The following is a 21,162-nucleotide window of genomic DNA, read 5'->3' on the forward strand; positions in this document are numbered from 1 at the left end:
AAAACTAACAGTGATTATGCAAATAATGTTCCAAAGTGTAGGAATTTTTATAGATGATAAACTGTACATTTCTTCCCTCTGAGTAGTCAAGACTATCAATAATAATCAATTTAGAATGGCATAAATGATCAAATCAGCTGTTCTTTGGCTTTCCAGTAGGACAAGACACTTGTTCACAGCTGTGCTGGACTGCAAATTGTCATCAGCAGTGTTAAGGTGGTTTAGCTTCCCAAATGCATGGAATATCTAACAGTCAGATGTGATGAACAACTGGTATAAAACCCTGAGGTCACTGTTACGGTTCTGTGTTAGAGTGCAAGTTTGATGAAGCTGATATATTGCTTTTTGGTATCTGTTGGAGATGGGAGTGAAAGTTTTAGGGAGCGCGATATTGGTAGTGTTGAATGAAATATGAAGGTGGGAAAAAATGTCTTAACTTCTTATTTCCATTCCTTTCAGGTTTGGATGGATGACGTGTGTCCTGCCACAAAGTTCACTGCCACTAAACAGGTTTGGTTTGCTAATATGGAGATAAGCGCACAGCTTTTCCAATCATGAGCAGTCCAGCTACTCCAGGCCTGCCTCATATATCCCTCATCAAGAATGGAGGAAAAAAATATTGCAAGTGAGTTGCTAGGTCACTGAAGGAGGGTGCCTGCAGCTCAGCTATCCAGTAAATATAGTTTAAGTTTCCCAAACATCTGTCACTGAGTGTAAAGATATTTATCAGAATACAGCATGTTAATATGATCAACCGATTTGTTTGGGAGGAGTTTAAGATGGGGACATCGCAGACTCGCTTCCAACTTCGGGGTTAACCAGATGATATCAATGTCAACAGTAAAATGAGCATTTCACTCATAGGCACTGACTCCGTGGATGCTCCAGGGCTGGAGTACCCAGGGGAAAAAATTAGTGGGTGCTCAGCACCCACTGGCAGCCCTCCCTCCCCCCACCCCCCCGCAGCCCCGCTCATCAGTGTCTCCTCTCTCCCAGCACTTCCCACCCGCCGTGAATCAGCTGTTTAGCAGCATGCAGGAGGAGTGAGGTAGGGGCGCGCTCGGGGAGGGGCAGGGGCGGGAAGAGGTAGGGGGCATGGCCTTGGGGGAAGGGGCGGAATGGGGGCAGGGCCTGGAGAAGAGCATGGGTCAAGCACCCCCAGGGAAAGTGGAATGCCGGCCTGTATGATTTCACTAAGTTACAACATCTCCATTACTTTACACTGACATACTGTACACTTCACTTACCTCTCTGGCCGCCCTGCAGGGATATCGTTGGGCTTCTCAAGTTGTGGGGTTAATTTGGATGCAGAATGATCTTGAGCTGTCTCCTCTCTCACACAGACCTTTTCCTTCTCTGTTGTTCCGCTGTGATGCTCAGGGTGTTCCTCCGGCTCACTGCGCCACTCCTGGCCATCCTTCTGATAGCTGCCAGAGCTGTGACAGGAATGATTGGATTCCCCTTCCCGGTGTTCATCCTCTTGCTCAGACCCATGGGTGCTTTCATGGTAATGGTCCAGCTCACTCAACTGAGAGCTTCCCTGACTGACATTACATGAGGAGCCATACCTGCTACTTCCAGCAGGACTGGGAGGGAGGAAGAGATAAATAAGTCAAAAGGCAGTGGCAGGGAGGAAACATGCAACAAACAACAAGTTTAGGGACTAACTATCTGCACGGAAACTATAAGACTATAAATTTAGTGCGAAGCTTGGCTATATTCTGGCTTGCTAGAAGTGTATTAGCAATTCATGGCATCTAACCATTGTAATCCCTGAACTAATCTAAATTACATCAGAAATTGGGCATAAACCTACTGTAGGTACTATAGCAAGAGACAGAAATGCAGTGCCTATTGGTATACTAACCAAATTTGTAACAGTACTCATACCAGCACTATACTATTCCCCTAGTCTAAAGAAATTCAGCCAGGGTTGACAATGAAGGTATTCTAATCAACACAGAAGAGTAGAAATGTGCACATGGGAATCAGAAAGGAAGATAGCTCATCTTCCACTATTTTAGATGCTCTTTACTTCCACCTCATTAATTGTACTGCTGCCAGAATCTGTGACCAGAAAGATGGATATTTCTTAGCAAAAGGCGCACATACATCTTAATCCTACTGAACTCTTTGGAAAGCAATGATTCCATATAAAAACCTCACATAAAAATGAGGACGTTTTGGAATGGAAATTTCACATGCAGAGTCAGGAAATTCCATATTAAGATTTCCCTCAGAAACCATTTCTAAAACATTTTACTTGTGTATATGTATAATACTTTCAATCACCTAAATATGGATGGATAATGTTTTGACCTTAATGCGCACGAGCAATGCATCAGTTACAGGCACTTTGGGAATAGATTTTGATTCATGAATGAGAGTCAATTGGAATTAATGCACTGTGTGTGCTTCTCACATATGCTACATTTTGTAATTGCATTTGGTGCTGGATTGACAGCCCTGGAGTCTGATTTCCTCTGTTCATAGTACTGTATAGTTAACAATAGGGACATATGGGAGAGCAAGCTTCCCTTTCACTGCCCACCAATGGGAGTTCAGCAAATCTCCACCATGTGTGAGACTGAGGCAATTATAATTTGGAATATACACAGGACAAAATAGGGGTTTGTGAACTACTGCAAACCTTACTCAGTAGCATCCTACATTGCTTGAAGTATGCAGATTTTGTAGAGATTTTAATGAATCACAACCTTACAGTTTAACCTGTAATACCTTCATTGCCACCTTTGGAAATGTTAAAAAGCCTGAAAAATTGAAAAGCATTCTAAATATTTCTGTAATTATTACAATGGCAAATTAAGCTTCAACAATTTAAAGGCTGAATATCTATTTTATAAATAACCTCATTTTCTGGGCACAGCACAGTACACCTCTACCCCGATATAACACTGTCCTCGGGAGCCAAAAAAAAAAATCTTACTGTGTTATAGGTGAAACCGCGTTATATTGAACTTGCTTTGATCCGCCAGAGTGCGCAGCCCCGCCCCCCCGGAGCGCTGCTTTACCGCGTTATATCCAAATTCGTGTTATGTCGGGTCACGTTATATCGGGGTAGAGGTGTATTATCTAGTGTTACAAATGTTTTTTCAGTGAATATAATCACTAAACAAGTAAGCAAAACCATTCTGCACATACCCGACTTTTATCACGGAAAGAATTAAGTTGTGAAAGGCTAATGAAAGTAACACTCAAAACAACTCATTCACTGAGACAGAACACAAAAGGAGCACATAAGCAAGCTAATTACAAAACACAAAAGAGAGCAGAGGAAGTTGAGAAAAATGATACAAGGACTTAGTGTTTAATCTAGTGACTACACAACAGTATTCTCTAATGTCAACTACAAGTAATGCTACAAACAATTGATCATAAATAGAGATGAGACTGAACTATGCACGGTAACACAAAGTTTGATATCTACTGCTAGAGAGCACTTGCATTATAAATGGTCAATTGCTTGACACCATTTATTATGCTGCTTTTGTAACTGGCCTTTTCTTATTTGATGGTTCCATGCTATTCAGATCTGCTGCTTGTGATTCAGGATGAAGTGCTACTGTGTCAGGACAAGAAACAAGATCCTCCTGTTCAGACTCAACCTGCTGATGTGGTAACTCTCCTGGTGGTTCTTCCACAGAAGAAGGATGAGACAGTTTATTGGAAACTGTGCTTTGTTGATCTTCAGATTCTTCAGCAACTCTGTCTTTTAACTTTTTGCTGGACACATCAACAGTGCTGGTTCCAGACGCTTCTTCAAAAAGTTCAGCATTCACCGTGTCAGGCTGCTCAGCAGAAAAACTTGATTCAGTATTTGGATCATCTAGTTGATTAGACACAGCGGATTTTGAATTCTCATCTGCACTGACTGTTTCCAGCACCTTTACATCTGATTTTGATAAAAGCTGCGGCAGCACATCCGGTTCTCTTTTGACAGAGGTCTCCTTGTTGTCTTTTTGCCAAGGAAATGAAAAATCTAGCTTCTTGCCAAACACTGCCCCTTGGACACTGTCTGTCTTACTCACTTTTTCTTCATTACCTCCTTCAAACAGAGTTGAAGAAAACTTCTTAAAACTGGACATGAGGCCTGGCTCTGCTGCAGTTTTATTTGCAGAAGGTGGCTGTTGTGAGAAGAAGGACCCAAATGGCTTTCCACCCTCCGTAGAAGATGACATGAAACTGAATTTTGCCAAAGTAGGCATACTTGGCATTTCAAATACAGGTTTACTACTACTTACATCTAGGGGAACATTAGTTGGTTTACACTGTTTATTCAAATCACATTTGGGGCTAGTTCCTCCTGTAGTCGTTTCATTCATTGTTAAATGCTCTGTCAGCTCTGCAGGAATGTTTGGTTCCGTTTCAAGAATCCTATTCATATCTGGCTGGTACAAATTAACATTGGTCTCATCAGCTGGAGCTTTGGGTTCTATTTCAAGGGTCCTATTCACATCTGACTGATAAGCATTAATATCTGCCTGATCCCCTGGAATGACTAGTCCTGATTCAAGGGTAGTACATAGATCTGCCTCATCAATTAGAGCTCTGGGTTCAAGTACACTATTAAGGTCAGCCTGGGGGAAGTTAACATCTGCCTCAGTAAGAGCTGGTGGCTCTTCTGTTACATGAGTAGTGCCCACATCTAAGTGACACAAATTGAGATCTGTCTGGTCAGTTGTCATTGTCTGTTCTGTACCAACTGCACTGTCCAAGTCTGAATGGCACAGGTCATCATTCCCCAACTCTACAGAGGGCTGTAAATTAGCATTCAGTTGAAGTACTTCAGGCACTTGATCTTCACCTGAAACCAACATTTCTGAAGCATTTAGCTGAGACTTCTTTTGGCTGGTTTCGAGTCTTTGATTTTCTCCAATTTCTATTTGCACACTAGAATCTTTTGTGGAGATCTCTTCTGAGTCTGATGTGTAAGTTTCCTTCAGAGAATTGCTGGTCTTTATTTCAGACACTTCGGCTGTGGATATTTCTTCTAGCTTTTTGGAATCTTTTATAGGAATTGACCCGATGGTGTCTTTTGCCCTATTGCTTTCTTGAGGTTTGGCAGTGGGTTTCAGACAAACCTCTTCTTTTGATGTTTCCTTTGCACCTTTAAAAATGCCAAAAAGATCATTTGTGAAAGTTGGAGCTGGTCCACTTGGGAGAGAAGAGAGACCAAAAAAGGAGGGGCTTTTCTTTTGAGCACTAGGAGCAGCTGGAGTTTGAGATTGGGAGAACAAGCCAGATAAAGTTCGAGGAGATTTCACTTTTGTCATGAAGCTTGAAAATATTTCCACTGAAGAATCCAGTACTGATTTGTCATTCTCAGGTTCCTTGGGTTTGTTTTGCAAATTAGGTGTTTCTGGCATCTTTGAGAAAGACTTTGACTCTTGTGTCTGCTTTAATCTAAAACCAGAGGTAGGCTCGGGTAATTTGTGCCCAGATAATTTATGCTTGGGCACATTCAAATTTTCTTCTGAGATGACCTCCTTTGATACACTGTTGGTAACATTTAAGTCATTTAAATTTGTGAAATTGTTTTTTTCATCTGAAACTGAACTGCCACCCCTGTTTCCAGACATTTGTCCTTTTGAACATGAATACTCTTCCTTAGCTGAGGAAGGTGTAATACACTCTTCCTTTCCTGTTCTGTCTGGGAGATGTTCTTTTGGCTCCTGAAACTCTGGAAAAAAGGACTCACTGTCCTCTTGTAACTTAGAAACTTCAAGGCAAGGATCAGAAGAAACTGGCTCTGTTGTGGCATTCCTATCAATCTGTGAAGGCTTTTCTACACCATTCTCTTTGCTTACTTCAGCAACACTTTCTACTGAATGCTTTTCTACAGGAATGTTGAATTCATTTGCATTGCTGGGGAAGTTGTTCCATGTCTCTTGTTTGCCAACCGCTGGTTCCACAATACCAGGAGCCTCTTTTTTACTGTCCAAGCCTGATTGTCCGGTAACTCTGATACTAGAGTCAACAGAAATGCTTTGCTTCATAAATGGCTTAGAGTTTGCTTGCTGAGCATGTTTGGCAATGTTTTCCTTCTCTGGAGGAGTTTGTGGTTTTTCATCCAAAAAAGATGTCAGATTGAAGAAACTAAAGCTGGAACTACTTTGAGGCACGCTTTTCTTGACAGTCGGACCAGTCGAAAAGAAGGAGGGAAGCTTAAATAGCCCTTCTGTTTCTAGCTGCTCAGCATTAGGAAGATTAGCAGCAGATGCTGAAGATGTAGGGGTCTCTGATCCACTAAAGAATGAGAATATACTCCTGTTGAGTGGTTGTGCTGGCTGTGGTTTTGAAGCAGTGGCATTTGGAAAACTGAAAGGCAAACTAAACCCTGACTCTCTAGATGTCTGATCTGGCTTACTTGGTTTCATTTTATCAGGTCCGACACCTGTAAGATTATCTCCTTGTTGCTTTGGCATAACCACTGATGCACTACTGTGTTGCACTAGGGGCTCTCTCAGTTGACCGATTCTGGGACCTGTGTGTACTGGCTTGTATAATGCATTTCCAGAACACATTTTGCTATCGTTGTTCTCCTCTTCTACCTTTCTATTTGGTTGCTCCATTTGTATACTATGACCAGGCGAGGTCTGCTTGTTCAGAGCCTCTGTTCTAATCTCTCCGACAATGGCAGAAGAAAGGGATTGCATATTACTATGCTGGCTGCCTGACTTTTCCAATTTTTCTCTGAACTCAACTGAAACACTGCTATCGTTTTTTGGTAAAACAGTGGCATTTGCCAATTGTTGAGAAGAGACTGCATCTCCTTTGAAGATATCCCCCAGGGAACCAAACAATGATGAAATACCTGAAATCTCCTTTCTCTCCTGAGGTGTTTTATTATCGTTTTCATTTTTTTCCAGATTTGATGATGGCCCTTTGTTTACCTGTGTTTTAAAAAAATCAAAAAATCCAGAAGCCTGATTTTTTTCAGTTGTTGAATTTGCAGAAGAATCTTCTCCTAAACTAAAGAGTTTCAAAGCACTTTTAAATAAAGTTTCCTCTGGCTCCATGGATGACTGGTTCTGATTTGGCTGAGGTTTCTTGTGCTCCTCACTGCTTACTTGGGTTCCAAGATGACTTGAAACTGGACTTGTCTTAATGGTTTTATCTGCTCTATTTGCCTTGCTATCAGGAGTAGTTTGGCTTAGTTGAGAAGGGGATTTTGTTAATCCTTGTTTTTTCATATGGATGTTTTTAGTCTGATTAAATTTATGCTTTTCATGTCTAATAGATTCTAATTTATGAAATTCTGTTGCACCATTTCTCCCTAATTCAGGCTCAGTGGGAGTCTTTTGCCCAGTTTGTGTATCATCCCCTAATTTTGATGTTAATGACAGAACATCATGTTTATGTCCAGATAATTTTGACTGTGTACCTGTTGTCTTCATGGTAGAATCCTCCAAAGACTCATTAATGTCAGAACCCGAACCCTTTCCAATTAGACCACCCAAAGCAGAAAATAAAGATGTGACTTTGTTCACTGGTGTTTTTTTAGCTTCTGCACTTTTTTTGACTTCTGTCCAACTTTCAGCAGACGCAGAAGATGCATCCGTTTTATGAGAGGACTGAAACAGATTGAAGCCAAAAAATCCTAATGATCCACTCTCCGACGTTGTTATAGGAATGGTTTTGTCTGTTTGCTTGATGTCAAACTCTTTATTTAACATCCAACTAGAAGTCACTTTGGAATGTGTTCTAAGATCAAGGGTTGGTGGAGGTTCTTCTGAATAATACCCACTTTCCTTTTCAGGCCTAAAATCTACTTTGAGTTTTTGAAGTTTATAACCTGAAAAATCTAATGGCTGCTCTCTTTGGTAATAAATAGACTCATCAAACATTTGTGAAAATGTCTCCAAATTCATGTTCATTAGCTGATCACTTCTTTGCAAAGCTACAGACAAATCAAGAGGCTTATTTATAAGGTAATTATCTAGCTGCTCCTCTTCAGCAAACCACAATAGTTCATCTTCACTGCCAAGAGGGACTTTGAAACCACAAACAGCAATCATGTTATCTTCCAACACTGCCCTTGGAATTGAATCCATCTGAAAGTTATAGTTCCAATATTCTTGATGCGAGTACATTTCAGGTGCACATACATAGACATACTGTCCCGTAGGATCAGTGAGCAGTGAATAGACATACTGACCATCACTATACATGTAGTATCCACAATCACCATCTTCTGATGGCCACCATACACCATGCTCAAGCAGCGTCAGCCAGTGCTCGTACTCCTGACTGTATGTTGAATACACAAAACTTTCATCCATACTTAGAGACTCTTGGTCAATTAAAGTCCACATAGTTCCATCACAACCAGATGAGTAGCTTAAGTCCATAGGCAACTCTTCTAATGAGCAGTTGCAGTCTGTTTCAAAATGTGGAAGATTACTGACATTTCCATTGAGAGAACTAGTTGCCCGCATATCATTTTCTTCTGAACAGACTTCTTGAAACACTAACTGATCAAAGGATTCATATGACAGACTTAAATCTATACTCTGTCTGTCCCAATTTGCATTTATTCTCCAGTCGATAACATTTGCATTTCCATCCTTTTTACATAGATTCATTACTGTGTCATTTGATACAGGCCAGTCCAAAAACTCAGTAGGTACATCAAAGTTCTGGTTTAAGACATAATAAACTGGCAATGCTACTTCCCGAGTGTCTGCAGGAAATTCTCCCGTGTCATACTCCCATTCAAAGCTAGAATGACTTCTTGTTTCTTCAAAAGTTGGATACTGCTCCGATATGTTATGGGCTTTACCATCCAACAAAGAAACGTTAAGAAATTCATTGGAACCTTCATTTAAGAAAGTCTGATACATTTTAAATTCTATATCTTGGTTAGGGACTTGCCTGCCAGTTACAGATTTCCCAGATAAATCTTGTACTGTCTGTTGAGAACACAGCTCATTCTGAGATGCAGAGCGCCCATAGTAGGGAATATGGTGTTCCTCTGTTTTGTTTACTATTATGTTGGGTAAATGATCACTGGTTTTGGAAGATTCAGTCACTTTCATATCATGCAGTTTCTCTTTTGGTTTGAATATGAAACTTTTTAAAAAGCTGGAAGTTTCTTGTTTTTCCATAGGGCTTCCTTGAGCATCAGAAGTTATGTCTGAGCTACTGGATTTTTTTTTTAAGTTAGACTCCTCATTTCTATCAAAAAACTTCATGAGGCCTAGTGAATTTGATTTCATCTCATCTTGCTTACAGTCAGACATTTCTTCACTTGAAGCAAATTTAAATATCCCAGAAAATAACCCAGGTGAATTGTTTCTCTGGTTCTCACTTTCATTTTTAACATTCAACTCTTGCCTATTGGGAGCGTTTTCAGAAGAAAACCAAAAACGCCCCGAAAGCAAACCTTGTTGTGTGTTTTTCTTCTTTGTATCATCCATACTTGTAAGGTCTCTCACTCCACCAGAAGACATGGATTTTACGTCTGCTGTGTTTAGTCCTGCTGTCATCATATCCTGTTTTATATTTCTACTTTCTTCATGACGATTCACAGATCCACACTGTGTATGTGTAACTTTAAAGGTGGCTGAGGAACTTCCTTGATTTCTATTTTCTTGTGCACATGTATTGTTTTCCTTGTGAGTGTTTTTCATTCTTATAGGTTCCTCTTTATGATTTGGAATATTTGGAACTGAAGTAGACTTTAATGAGCAAAATTTGGCATTTCCTGAATAACTGCTTTTGTGTTCATCTTTAACCGCTGAAGTTATGTCACTAAAACTCTGACTGGTTTGATTTTTTGAGGCTACCAGGTTTTCTGCAGAAGCAAATTTAAACAAAGAAGGAAAGATGCTTCCTTTCTCTTTTGTATTCTGCTGCTTATCTGAAAAACCAAAACCACTAAAAAAAGGAATCTGTAGTTTACCAGTAAATGGGAAGGAACGTTCATTTGTGGAACTGTTTTGTCTTATATTTTCTTCAGATCTGTGGCCTTTTGAGAGTCCAGATGATGTTTCTTTTTGCACAGATTCAGCAGAAGGAAGCAATAACTGGCTGAAGGATTTTTTGAGTGGACTGAAAAAGTTATCAGGTGTTATACTGTGCTCTGGAGGTTGTGAATGAACCTCCACTTTACTTCCACTTTTCCTGTTTTCCAATTCATTACCTGTAGGACAATGATTTCCTGAAATGTTTATGCACTCTTCTACAATTATGTCTGGCTGATGTGCCACGTGATGAAAATCTGAGGACTTCTGTGGCCCACCCTGCTGCTTGGGTACTACTAGACCCTCAAAATTGGTTTTCAAGCTAAAGGAACTGACTGAGTTTGTAAGTTTACCAAAGATTGAGGACACAGAATTGCTGCTTGTGTTATCTTCTGCCTCACTTTTAGTTTCATTTTGGTTAGTTTCAGAAACAACACTGTTGATTATGTTCTCTTCAGAGGATTTCTCGCTTTTGTTTGTCTCACAAGCACTTATGAGATGCCTTTCTTCCTTGGTTTGCTCCTCTTTTAGGTTTACTTTTTTTGGTACTTCTTTTTCAGTGAAGATTTTTAAAGGATTAAACATTCCTAAAACTGAATTCATAACTGAATTTTGATTCTGAGGTGAAGGCTGCTGGCTCGTAGTGGTATTTTCTGATGACTCCTGAAGACAAGGAGCTGTAGAAGCTATATTGTCTCTCTTAGTGGCTTCTGTGTTACTGAAGTTTGCATCATGCATCCCTTTGTCACTGCTTGTCCGGGATGGTAATAATGAATGTATGGAAACTTTTATATCAGCCTTACTTTCCACTTTCACTTCTGGGGCTAAATGCTCAGATTTAGGTTTGCTAGAGGATATCTTTGAGATTCCACCCTCAGATTGGCTTAGAGTTTCTGATTTCTCTGGTGCTGAAGACACTAGCTTTTCAACAGAGGTTGTGAGGTGCTTTGTACTTGAGCCTACCTTCTCAGTGAAAGAACTAAACAAGGAATTGACAGTGTTCTTTACACCTGACAAGTCTGGGAGAGATTCAGATTTGCCTTTGCTGTTCTCTTTGTTCTCCATCATAGTAGGTTTTGCCTGATCAGGGTGTACATATTTCTCCGTTAAATTGTCAGCATTATCCTGCGTGAGAGAGAGACACTCAGAATTTTTTTTCGCTTTTGGGAGAGTACCAAATTTGCTAATCTCTTCCTCCTTTTCAGCCAAGTATTCAGATACAGTTTCTACCAGACACTGCAGTTCATCCATCGCATCAACATATTCCTCACTTGGCTCCTCAACTGGAGAAAGAGTCAAGTCTTGCACTGGATAACCATACTTGCCTCCTCTGGTCCTATGTTTTTTGTCAGAGTTAGCCTTTTGCAACTGAGATACTGAATTTGCAGCAAAATTATCTGTGAAGCGGTCAAGATGACAAACATTTGACTTGCACCATGTTTGCGAAAGTATAGCTAATTCTTCCATTTCATCATCTGAAACAGGTGAATACCGAAGCTCCTCAGAAGCACTGCTGTCAAATTCTTCCAGGTCATCTAAGGGCACAAAAGTATTGACTGGTTGTTCCGCATTTGTTACTTCTTCACTGCCAAAGTGAACTGAGCCATCACAGTCATGGTTTGCCAGCTGCTTGTTGGTCCACTTGCCACTTTTAACCATTAGGCCATTTTTGTACGGACGCAAAATTGGATAATCAGGTAGCTGCTCTTTATTTTCGATGCTGCAGCTGTTATATTTTTCAGTTCCTTCATATACTGGGAAAACACTGCTAGGTTCAGACCTAGTTGCTATACCATTGAAAGAGACTGTTTTCTCCACAGGAAACTGTAGACTTCCATTATAATGTAAGCTTATTTGTTCACTCTCTTCAAAATTTTTGTATCTTAGTTTCTTTTTCCTTCTCCTATCTATTGTATCATATTCCTGAGGATATCTAGGAATATCTAAAGTTCCTGACTCCACACACACATTCTGGCAATATCTTGATCTTTCATGGTGGTTGAAAGTCTCCTTTTTTGAGAGCGTTTGGGTTTTCTTTACATTTGTTTCCTGACAATTTCTATTTCTATTACTTTTTTCTAGGAATTCCTCTATTAGCAGTTTTCCTAGCTCCTCATAGTTACTCTCCCACTCTTCTTCTTCAACTTCAGAATCAAATGGAATGATCCTGACCTTTTCACTTCTAACTAGAGATCCTTGTCTGATAGACGAAAGACAAAAATAAAAAGGGAAAGGAGGCAAAAAAAAAAAAAAAGGAGGAAGGAGTGAAGGGGAGGAAAGAAAGTTAAAAAAAACATTTTTTCAAAGGACAGTTTAAATTATAAGACCAGAAGAATAGTGAATTAAATGCATTAACAAAATAAATATAAACATGGAACACATTCAAATGCGGTAGATATGGAAAGATGATCATCTACTAAGAGAACACATAACATTTCTTAAATCAAGGGATCAAACATTACCATAATAGTCTGCAGGGTCAAAAACTTCCATAACAATCATGATACAGATCTTCTACAAAAATTAAGGAATGGCTGTTTGAAGTAGAACAGTTATCGGTGAAAGATTATAATAATGCAACTTCAGATAAATTTTGGTGTTTTGAGATTATGGTGTTATAATTTAAGGAATGCTAGAACAGTTAATTGCATTTTCACTCTAATATCAAGGACTGCCTATTTTGTTAATATTAGGCAAGTTTATGTTAACCTGAAAGGTGCTCATTACTTTAAAATGAATCCTGTTTTGTGAAAATAGCTACTGTAATTTTTTATAACTGACATTTAAAGCCAGTAATGAGGATAAGTCATTTTACAAAGCTACCATCAAATTAGGATGCCTCCTAGGGCCAGACCCAGCCCTTGGATCCAGTGCACACAAGTCACAATTGAATGCAATGGGAGCCATGTGAATGTGTGAAGAAAGACTGTAGAGACTACAGTAATCAGAACAGTTAGGCATCAAAGGAATAGACCTGTTCTGATGTGAGAAATGTATTCAATTAAGAGTTTTCCCCCTACTTTATAAAATGTTACATTTCACTAAAAAGAAACAAACTTAAGTACAACACCTGGAATGGAAACAAGCAATGACATCAGCCCACCATTAATCTACCACAGCTCGGAAATACAGTGAAGGCATGCAAACAGCTGAAGTATATCACAAGATGACATCACAACAGCAACATCAAGGAGATTAGACAAACATCTAGCTGTAAAGAGGTTAACCCACCTATCGGACAAATCTAGAGACTGCCTGCTTTCTAGCGAGTACTGGCGGCTTGTCATTTGACTAGACTCAGATGCAGATTCTAGGTCAGATCGGCCACTCACAGTGGAATCTATGCTATCATATCGCCTTGAAAGTAAATAGAGTAAGAGCAGGGAGACAGATAGTTACATATTGATTCCAAACTTAATATTGCAAATAAAATTCCAACTAAAAAACCCACAGATAGGAAGTCTGGTACTCCAGAGTCACATCGGCTATGGGGACTAAAACATGGGCTAGTCTAAAAAAGAGCAAAACAAAGATATTAGGCAGGTATGGGCAGAGGGAAATAAAAATCCATGTCCTTATCTTAAAGGAACGTGATTACCCTGACTGGGTATCCAAATTACCGTCATGAAAAGGAAAGCTAGCCCATGCAGCATTTCTAGAGATGTTTTAAGTTTTAAAAATAGATATCTAGAATTAAATCCTCAAGGGCACTTAGATAATATGGGGACCTGCATGGCACAAAACGAGTGGTTAGATGGATTGAATAGGATGCTGAATGAGATTCAGCTCACCTTTAATGAAGGTAGTTTTGGACCTAAACAGGCTGCTAAAGTCCTTTTAACCGATTTGTCTTGTCTTCAAGGTTTTCCTACACGCAGTCCGATATACTTATGAAATTTAACAATTGAAAAAACAGTGACTTACCTGTTCTGTAACTGTTGTTCTTCAAGATGTGGGTGCCGAAGTGTATTGCACTCTGGTGGGTTCATGCCAAATGCACCGGTGCCAGAGATTTTTCCCCTAGCAGTACCCGTCGGGGCTGTGCGCATGCCCTATGCCTCCTCATGACCCCTCCTGAGGCTATATAAAAGTAGCACCGCCCTGACATCCCTCAGTTCCTTCACACTGGAAAAGCTGATTTAAGACTGATGGAGAGGGGATGAGGGTGGGTTGTGGAATATCTGCCCGTACCCACCTCAGTTACAGAACAGGTCACTGTTTTTTCGTCAAGTGGTTGCAGACATGTATCCCACTCAGGTGACTCCCAAGCAGTACATTTTGGAGATGGGATTGGAGTTTACTTGAACGACGATTACTGTTTCCATCAGAGGCCGCTGTGACTGCACAGCGCCAAGTAAACGTATGCACAGAGGACCAAGTAGCAGCCCTATAAAATGTCCAGTATGGGAACATCCCTGAGGAAAGCCACAGATGTGGCTTGGGCCCTTGTTGAATTAGCCAAGCACATCTGTGGAGGAGGAATACTAGCTACGACATATGCTGAATGGAAGCAAGAAGCGATCCACAGAGATACTGTTTGTGCGGATACTGCCTGATCTCTGATGCATAGAGCCCTGCAAATCCGCGGGTATCTGCTTTATATCTGCATCTGTGGAAGCGGAGATCCTTGGACCATTTCTGCGAATAGCAGGGTGGATGCGGATACAATTTTGTATCGGCACACGGCTCTGACAGTAAGAGCCAGGAGGGCAGCTGTGAGGAACCATGGCACGGATCCTCCACCTGCCCTGGGCAGGAAGCCTAGGGGGCAGGGACACTAGGTGGGGGGCTGCTCAGGCCCCACGCCAAGGGCAAGTAGAGGGTCCACCGCAGCTCCACACAGCTGCCCGCCCAGCTCTTATTGCGGCTGGGCTGCAGCTCCGAGCTGCCCCGCTGGCCGGAGCCAGGTTGGGGAGAGCCGCACTGGCAGTTGTGAGGAGACTGGGTCCATCCGCCTGGCCTGGGCGGGGGGCTGCTTGGGTCCCACACCAGGGCAGGTGGAAGGTTTGCCACAGCTCGCCAGCGCAGCTCTCCCTATATAACCAGAGCTGAAGCGATCCTTTGGAGAAGATCCTGGTAAGATTTAAAATCCGCTAAGAGGGGAGACGAGGAATCTGGGACTCCTGGATCTGCCTGAGGTGGCGGGGAGGGCGCTGGTATAGCCAAGGTGGTCTCATGAGAGAGTGGTTGTTGCTCTGGCAAAGTCTCCTCCAGGAGCTGTGGCTCGAGAAGATGGACACTCTCCTACAGCCCTGCGGGGGCTACTCTAGAACCTGATCCCTCTGAGGGTAGGCAGGTCTACTTGCAGACTGGGGTGGAGTCCTAGCTCTGTGTGAGTAGAAAGTTCTCCACAAGTCACAAGAGGAACACTGCAAGAAGGAACAGGGCGTAGGAGGCCAATATAGTTTGTAATTGCTATAAGAATGGGAACCCTCTTGGTACCAACGTCTTCCCTCTGCAGGGAGCTTAGAGGACCTGCAAGATTTCTTCCACTGTGGAGGAGACGAGATGTGGAAAGATGCCACATTGGAAACTAAAGAGCTCTCTGGATAGTCTGTGAGCATGGGCGTAAGCCACCGAGGTGGGGTCACAGGATATCCTGACTTACCCATAAACCAACAAGAAAAGTGCAAAGTCAGTCCTTAGGATGGGAGGGTTGTTGGTACCGGACATATTGCCAAAAAGTCCAGAAAATCGCTGCCTGTCGGTGGTGAAGAGCATGACTGAGTCTGTGCAGGCTCAGAGGGGAGTCTAAGGCCCCTGGCACCAAGGTGAGGATGTAGACAGTGCCACAGAGGAGGAGTGCACCAATACCAAACCCACAGTCACCTGTGCTGAAGACACCATCTGTTTCATCACTGGCACTGCGTAAGTCGATAGCATCAACCTTAACCCCAGTGCTGAAGAAGTTGAAGGGCCTGGAATTGCAAGTGGTATCAATAGACCCACTGAGTCCTGAGGTAGCAATGAGGGTGGCACAGACAAACAGAGCAAGTCCACCTCCGCCACAGAGACCTGTGGGCTCAAAGGTACCGAAAATGGCAGTGCAACAACTGTGTCCTTAGGTACTGAATGCAATGGCCAATGAATCCCTGATTCATCTTGTGGATCCTGTTTTGAGGCAGTTTCCAAGATGCAGAGTGACCCCTTTTCCCTTTCTGAGGGAAAATCAGGGTCCCAGGGTCTGTCTGCTGCCACTTCAGAGGCAGAAGGCAGCTAACTAGACTACAGGTACCACTACTACTAACTATCAAAGCTATTTACGAAGTGAAAAAAACTTGGTGACAAACAGAGGGAAAAAACCATGATAAAAAGCCTCACATGGGGAGATGCAACTAAGGCCACTGGCATAGGGTGACCAGACGTCCCGATTTTATCAGGATTGTCCCGATATTTGTTTGTCCCGCGTCCCGACCGATGTTCGGTCGGGACGCAAATTGTCCCGATATTTTGCGCTCCGGCGCACAGGCAGAGGGGGCTCGCGCCCCCCCCCCCGCCCCAACTCCGCCCTCTCCCTCCCCCATTGGATCCCTTCCCAAATTCCTGCCCTTGCCCCGCCCCCTCACTGCCCCCCATTGGATCCCTCCCCAAATCCCCGCCCTGGCCCCGCCTCTTCCCCAAGCACGCTGCATTCCTCCTCCTCACCCCTCCCTCCCAGGCTTGCGCTAATCAGCTGTATGGCGGCGCAAGCACTGGAGGAGGGGGGAGAAGCAGGATGCGGCAGCCAGCTCAGGGGAGGTGGAGGCGGAGCAGAGGTGAGCTGGTGGGGTTGTGTTTTTTTTTTTTTTTTGCTCTGCTGGCACATGCGCACACACACACACACACACACCCCGCGTCCCGATATTTCACATCTCTCATCTGGTCACCCTACACTGGCAGTAAGTAGTAACCGATGCCACATTACATAGCCTCAGGACAAGCCACAAGGAGACATAGGGTACGTGTACTGCCCTAACGAGTACTACTAAAGGAAAAACCTCTGAGGTTGGTGCATTTGGCACTACCACACCTGAGTGGAATACATGTCTGCAACCACTCAAAGAACTAACCAATCATACTTTCATCACAGAATTCTTGAACCAGTTCAAGTTTGCCCTGAACAGACTCCGTTGGACATCTGACTTTCCAAAAAAACAGCAGGCCTTTCCGGAGGCCGTGGAAATTGTTCTTCACAAATCAAAGCATTCGAGCACGTCTGCATTAGGGATTTTGTAGCCATGCAGCTGCACAGACGCAGCCTGATGAGGGCAATCCCCCAGCGAGCATGTTTCCCCATCTGTAAAATGGGGATAATGATACTGACCTCCTTTGAGATCTGCTGATGAAAAGAGCTAGGCATTATCATCACTCCTAGGGGTAAAGTAGCACCAGCACAAGCCTCGTTGTTAGCAGTGCAGTGCATCTATGCTGAGGGACAGCACTGGTCTAGCTACACCAGGGCAAAAACCCCTAATGTAATCAAGCTCTTAGCAAGCAGCGAAAGAACAGAAGGGTATCTAATTAAGAATACATACCAATGCAAAAAGACAGTATGAAATCAAAGTGGCAAAGAGATTTGTTTGCAATGTGCAATCATAATGAAATACAAACGTGTCCAACACAAGGATGTGGTGACACATTTGTAGATTTTAAGGCCAGAAGGGATCATGTAGTCTGACCTCCTGCATATCACAGGCTAAAGAACCTCATCCAATAATTTCTGCCTCAAACCCAGAATTTCTGTTTGAGCTAGACCATATCTGTCAAAAAGATTGCAGTTTTTGGGTCAAGACTGGATAATGATGGAGACTCTACCATCTCCCTAGGTAAAGAGTTCAAGATGCAATAAAAGCAAGCATTTTGCAAATGTGAATCACTCAGCTCACATTGCAAAAGAATTACAAGCATAAATACATACAGCAGGGGGACATATCACCAATAATGATGCAGAAGGAGATCTTTATTGGGACTCAAATTTGGAAACCAAGAGATTAATAGATTTACAGATTATAAAACCAGAAGGCACCACTGCGATCATCTTGTCTGATCTCCTGCATAACACAGGCCATCAGACATCCCTGAATTAATTGTCCTGGTTTGTGAACAAGAGGTGAATTTACAAAGAGATGCTGGAGCTGGGCGCAATGTAAACAGCAAGCACAAGCAATCCCCACCACCACCCACAATCCCCTTCCCCCCATAAAACCCACTAGCAGCCACCTCAGGTTAGAATTTTTTTTTAAAAAAAGCTATTTTGATAAAGTGGGCACAAAATAAGCCTATGTAGCAAAGCCACACCGACACGTTCTTGCAAGGACAGATGACTATAAGAGTTTGAAATAATGGAATAGGAAGTCCTATGAGTAACAACTTATCTACTGCACAGGATGCATGAGAAAGAATCGGATTATGTGTTTAATGGACTACAATGCATTGAGAACAATCCATCACACTGTTATAGATAAAAATACAAAAATACACCACAAAAAGTCCCATTAGCAGTGACAAAGTAAAAGCTGAATTTTACTGGTAAAATAAGGTGTTTCTAATTAGATACTAACTGACTGAGTTAACAGTATGATCACTATAATAAAGCCACCATGCCATTAAACATAAGCACAACCCATGAGAACAACTGATGTCTAGACTTCAGAATGCAAGCGTCCCCTCTGTTATGGAGGCATACCAAGGGTTTGGGAATAGGACCAGTTCGATATAGAAAGTGCAAAACTCTGCACCTCTCACTTTTTTGGTAGATCTATGTTGAAGCGACTACTCTTCCCTTCCAGATTATTTCAGCACATGAAGTATGTATCAAAGCATCATATCCTATTTCTCCAAAACCACAGCCTTAAATTGAAAAAAATCTGGGGAGGAATATCAATTTCTGGCAATAAACCCGTACTTTCTTATAGCGCAAGGCACACACGGAGGCAAAACCCATGTTATACAACAGTGCTATGTGACAACAGGTAGGAAAAAGTGAATAGACAAAGGCTCCTTCCTTGAATAGTGTGTGTGAGAGAGCAGCTGATAGAGGGATAACAGCTAATGTGAAACAAAATTAATTTGTCACTAGTGAAGAGGAAATTTACCATAGGACAGCACTACCACACTGAGTTTCATTTGTTTCTAAAGCAAGGTACCACACAATTGCCAGATGACATTTTTCAAGCATTGTACCCTTTTATTTATTTATTTATTTAAGGAAAAATAGAACCAATAAAGCTCCTAAGTTTGGGCACATTTTATAAATTCTTCTATGAAACTAGGCTGCAGGATCTGCCATGGTACTTGCATTATTCAAAGGTGGAGATTTAGACTAGAACAGCACATCTATTCACAAGGCAGGTGATATTACAGTACTTTCAAAACCTCTAGGCTGTCCCTCATCAGTTTGCATAATGCCTTCAGGATCTACAGTAAACATTCAAGGGCAGAGAAAGAGCTACGGTTTTAAAGTCAGCACCCACCTGATGGCCATACGTTCCCGGTAATCCAGATCATAGCTCTGCATGGAGTCCATGCAGGAGTCCCGAGACACACCCTGCTGCTGCAGGCGAGAGGGCACAGTGAACTGGTGCACAGAGGCGTTGGGCTGGGAGATGGTGTGGTAAGGAGGAGGAATGCTGTTGCTGGTCTCACTGCGGTAGTCACTGTCTCTATCATCCACTGCACTATCGGGGTCTTCCAAGGCTAAGAAACAAACGTAGTTAGAGCACAACTCACCAATTCCACTCAGATGGGATAGCAGAGCCCATTTCACACTTCAAAGCAAAAAGTCTTTTAAGAGGCCTTTTCTGTAACGCTTGGATCCTAAAAAGGCAATCCAGCATATGATCTCATGTTCTCCGAATTTATACTGAAGAATTCCCAGATTACCTTTCCTTCTCTCTCTCTCTCTCATTTGCCAGCTCCTCATAGACGAACATTTACTTTTTTTGTTTTCCCTTCAACCACTGCTGACAAATAGCAGTGTAAGATGCTTTTAATTTAGGAAACTTTCTTGGATTCCTTTACTACAGTTGCAAAAACCCTAATAAAAACAATTCAGTTGTCAGAGAAGTACATTCCCCTGTGCGAAGTTGAGTCTGCCCTGAGGATTTTATTTTACTCTCTCTCATCTAGTGACTGATTTTAAAAACCCAATCAAACCAGAGAAGCAGAAAAGGAAATTAATGAAAGCTTCTAACTTGCTTCCCCTTTACATGTTTACAATCACTGTATCACTCCTTTCAACATACTTTACGGGTATCAAAAATGTTTCATTTCTCTCAGGGACAGAGATTATTGAAAGGGTATCATATGCTTGTCAGTCAAGAGGAAAGTCAAAAATCAACTAGCAGAGTAACTCTGCAGTATACAAGTTATTTCTTCTTAGTGTTAAATGTAGCAATTACAAATTCCTGTAGCTACAGTTAATGGTCACATTTAGAAACTTTAAGAACTCAACACAAATGACTGTAGTGTAAATACCATCGCAACAAAAAAGCTCCCTCTACATATTGCACCTCTCCCTTGAAAGGCATCGCAACTTAATAACGCTTCCAAAAGAGAAGAAAAATGAAAGTTCTAGTCTGACACCTTCCCCTTACATCTGTTCATGGCCTAAAAAATAAAGCTCCTACTAGGCCGTGCAGTATGGCAACTTTATCTTTGCAAGTTTCCAGTCAATAAATAGATAACAGTGATAAAGCAGGCGAAGTGCATTGCTAACATGCTTGAAATAAAGAAAAATCACAACCATCAGCCATTACTCCTCATGACCACCACTAGCACCAAAGCCTGAATAGAAAGGACAATCAAATCAAAGCGCTGTCGGAGAAGTTGATTCCGTACTTCATGCATGCCTCAATCAGCCAGCATCATAACAGACTGATTGGGACTGAGCAAGGAAATAAAAGTACAGGTTGGTTTCTTCGTTTGCTTTCCCCATTTCTTTTACAAACCAATGGAAGTTTAATTCTGGAAATTCCAGACTGAAATTATCCACAGTAGATGGATACATGTTTTCCATTGAAGCTTTCATTTCTTTTGACTTAACAGTTTCTATTGTTTCATATAATTTAAGGTTTACTATTACTGAAACAATCTGTTTCCCTTAATATATCCTGAGACGGAAGAAAACAAAAACCACCTCCACTGGAGAAATCTCCTTCAAACAGGCTTTCTATTCATAAATCAAATCTAGTCAATT

At 41.9% G+C, this 21,162-nt stretch overlaps 1 protein-coding gene across 1 annotated transcript in view; it reads right to left on the bottom strand.

Moving 5' to 3' along the window:
• UNC13B (unc-13 homolog B) overlaps window positions 1–21,162 on the bottom strand; it is a 308,551-nt gene that overhangs the window by 213,544 nt on the left and 73,845 nt on the right. Inside the window, exons 6-7 of the mRNA XM_065406871.1 lie at window positions 19,439–19,661; window positions 1,248–1,586 (exon numbers count right to left, since the gene is read on the bottom strand). Coding sequence (XP_065262943.1) covers window positions 1,248–1,586; window positions 19,439–19,661 — 562 coding nt within the window. The remainder of the gene's footprint in view (window positions 1–1,247; window positions 1,587–19,438; window positions 19,662–21,162) is intronic.

The sequence above is a fragment of the Emys orbicularis genome, chromosome 6 (genome assembly GCF_028017835.1).
Source record: "Emys orbicularis isolate rEmyOrb1 chromosome 6, rEmyOrb1.hap1, whole genome shotgun sequence".
Taxonomy (NCBI): Eukaryota; Metazoa; Chordata; order Testudines; family Emydidae; genus Emys; species Emys orbicularis.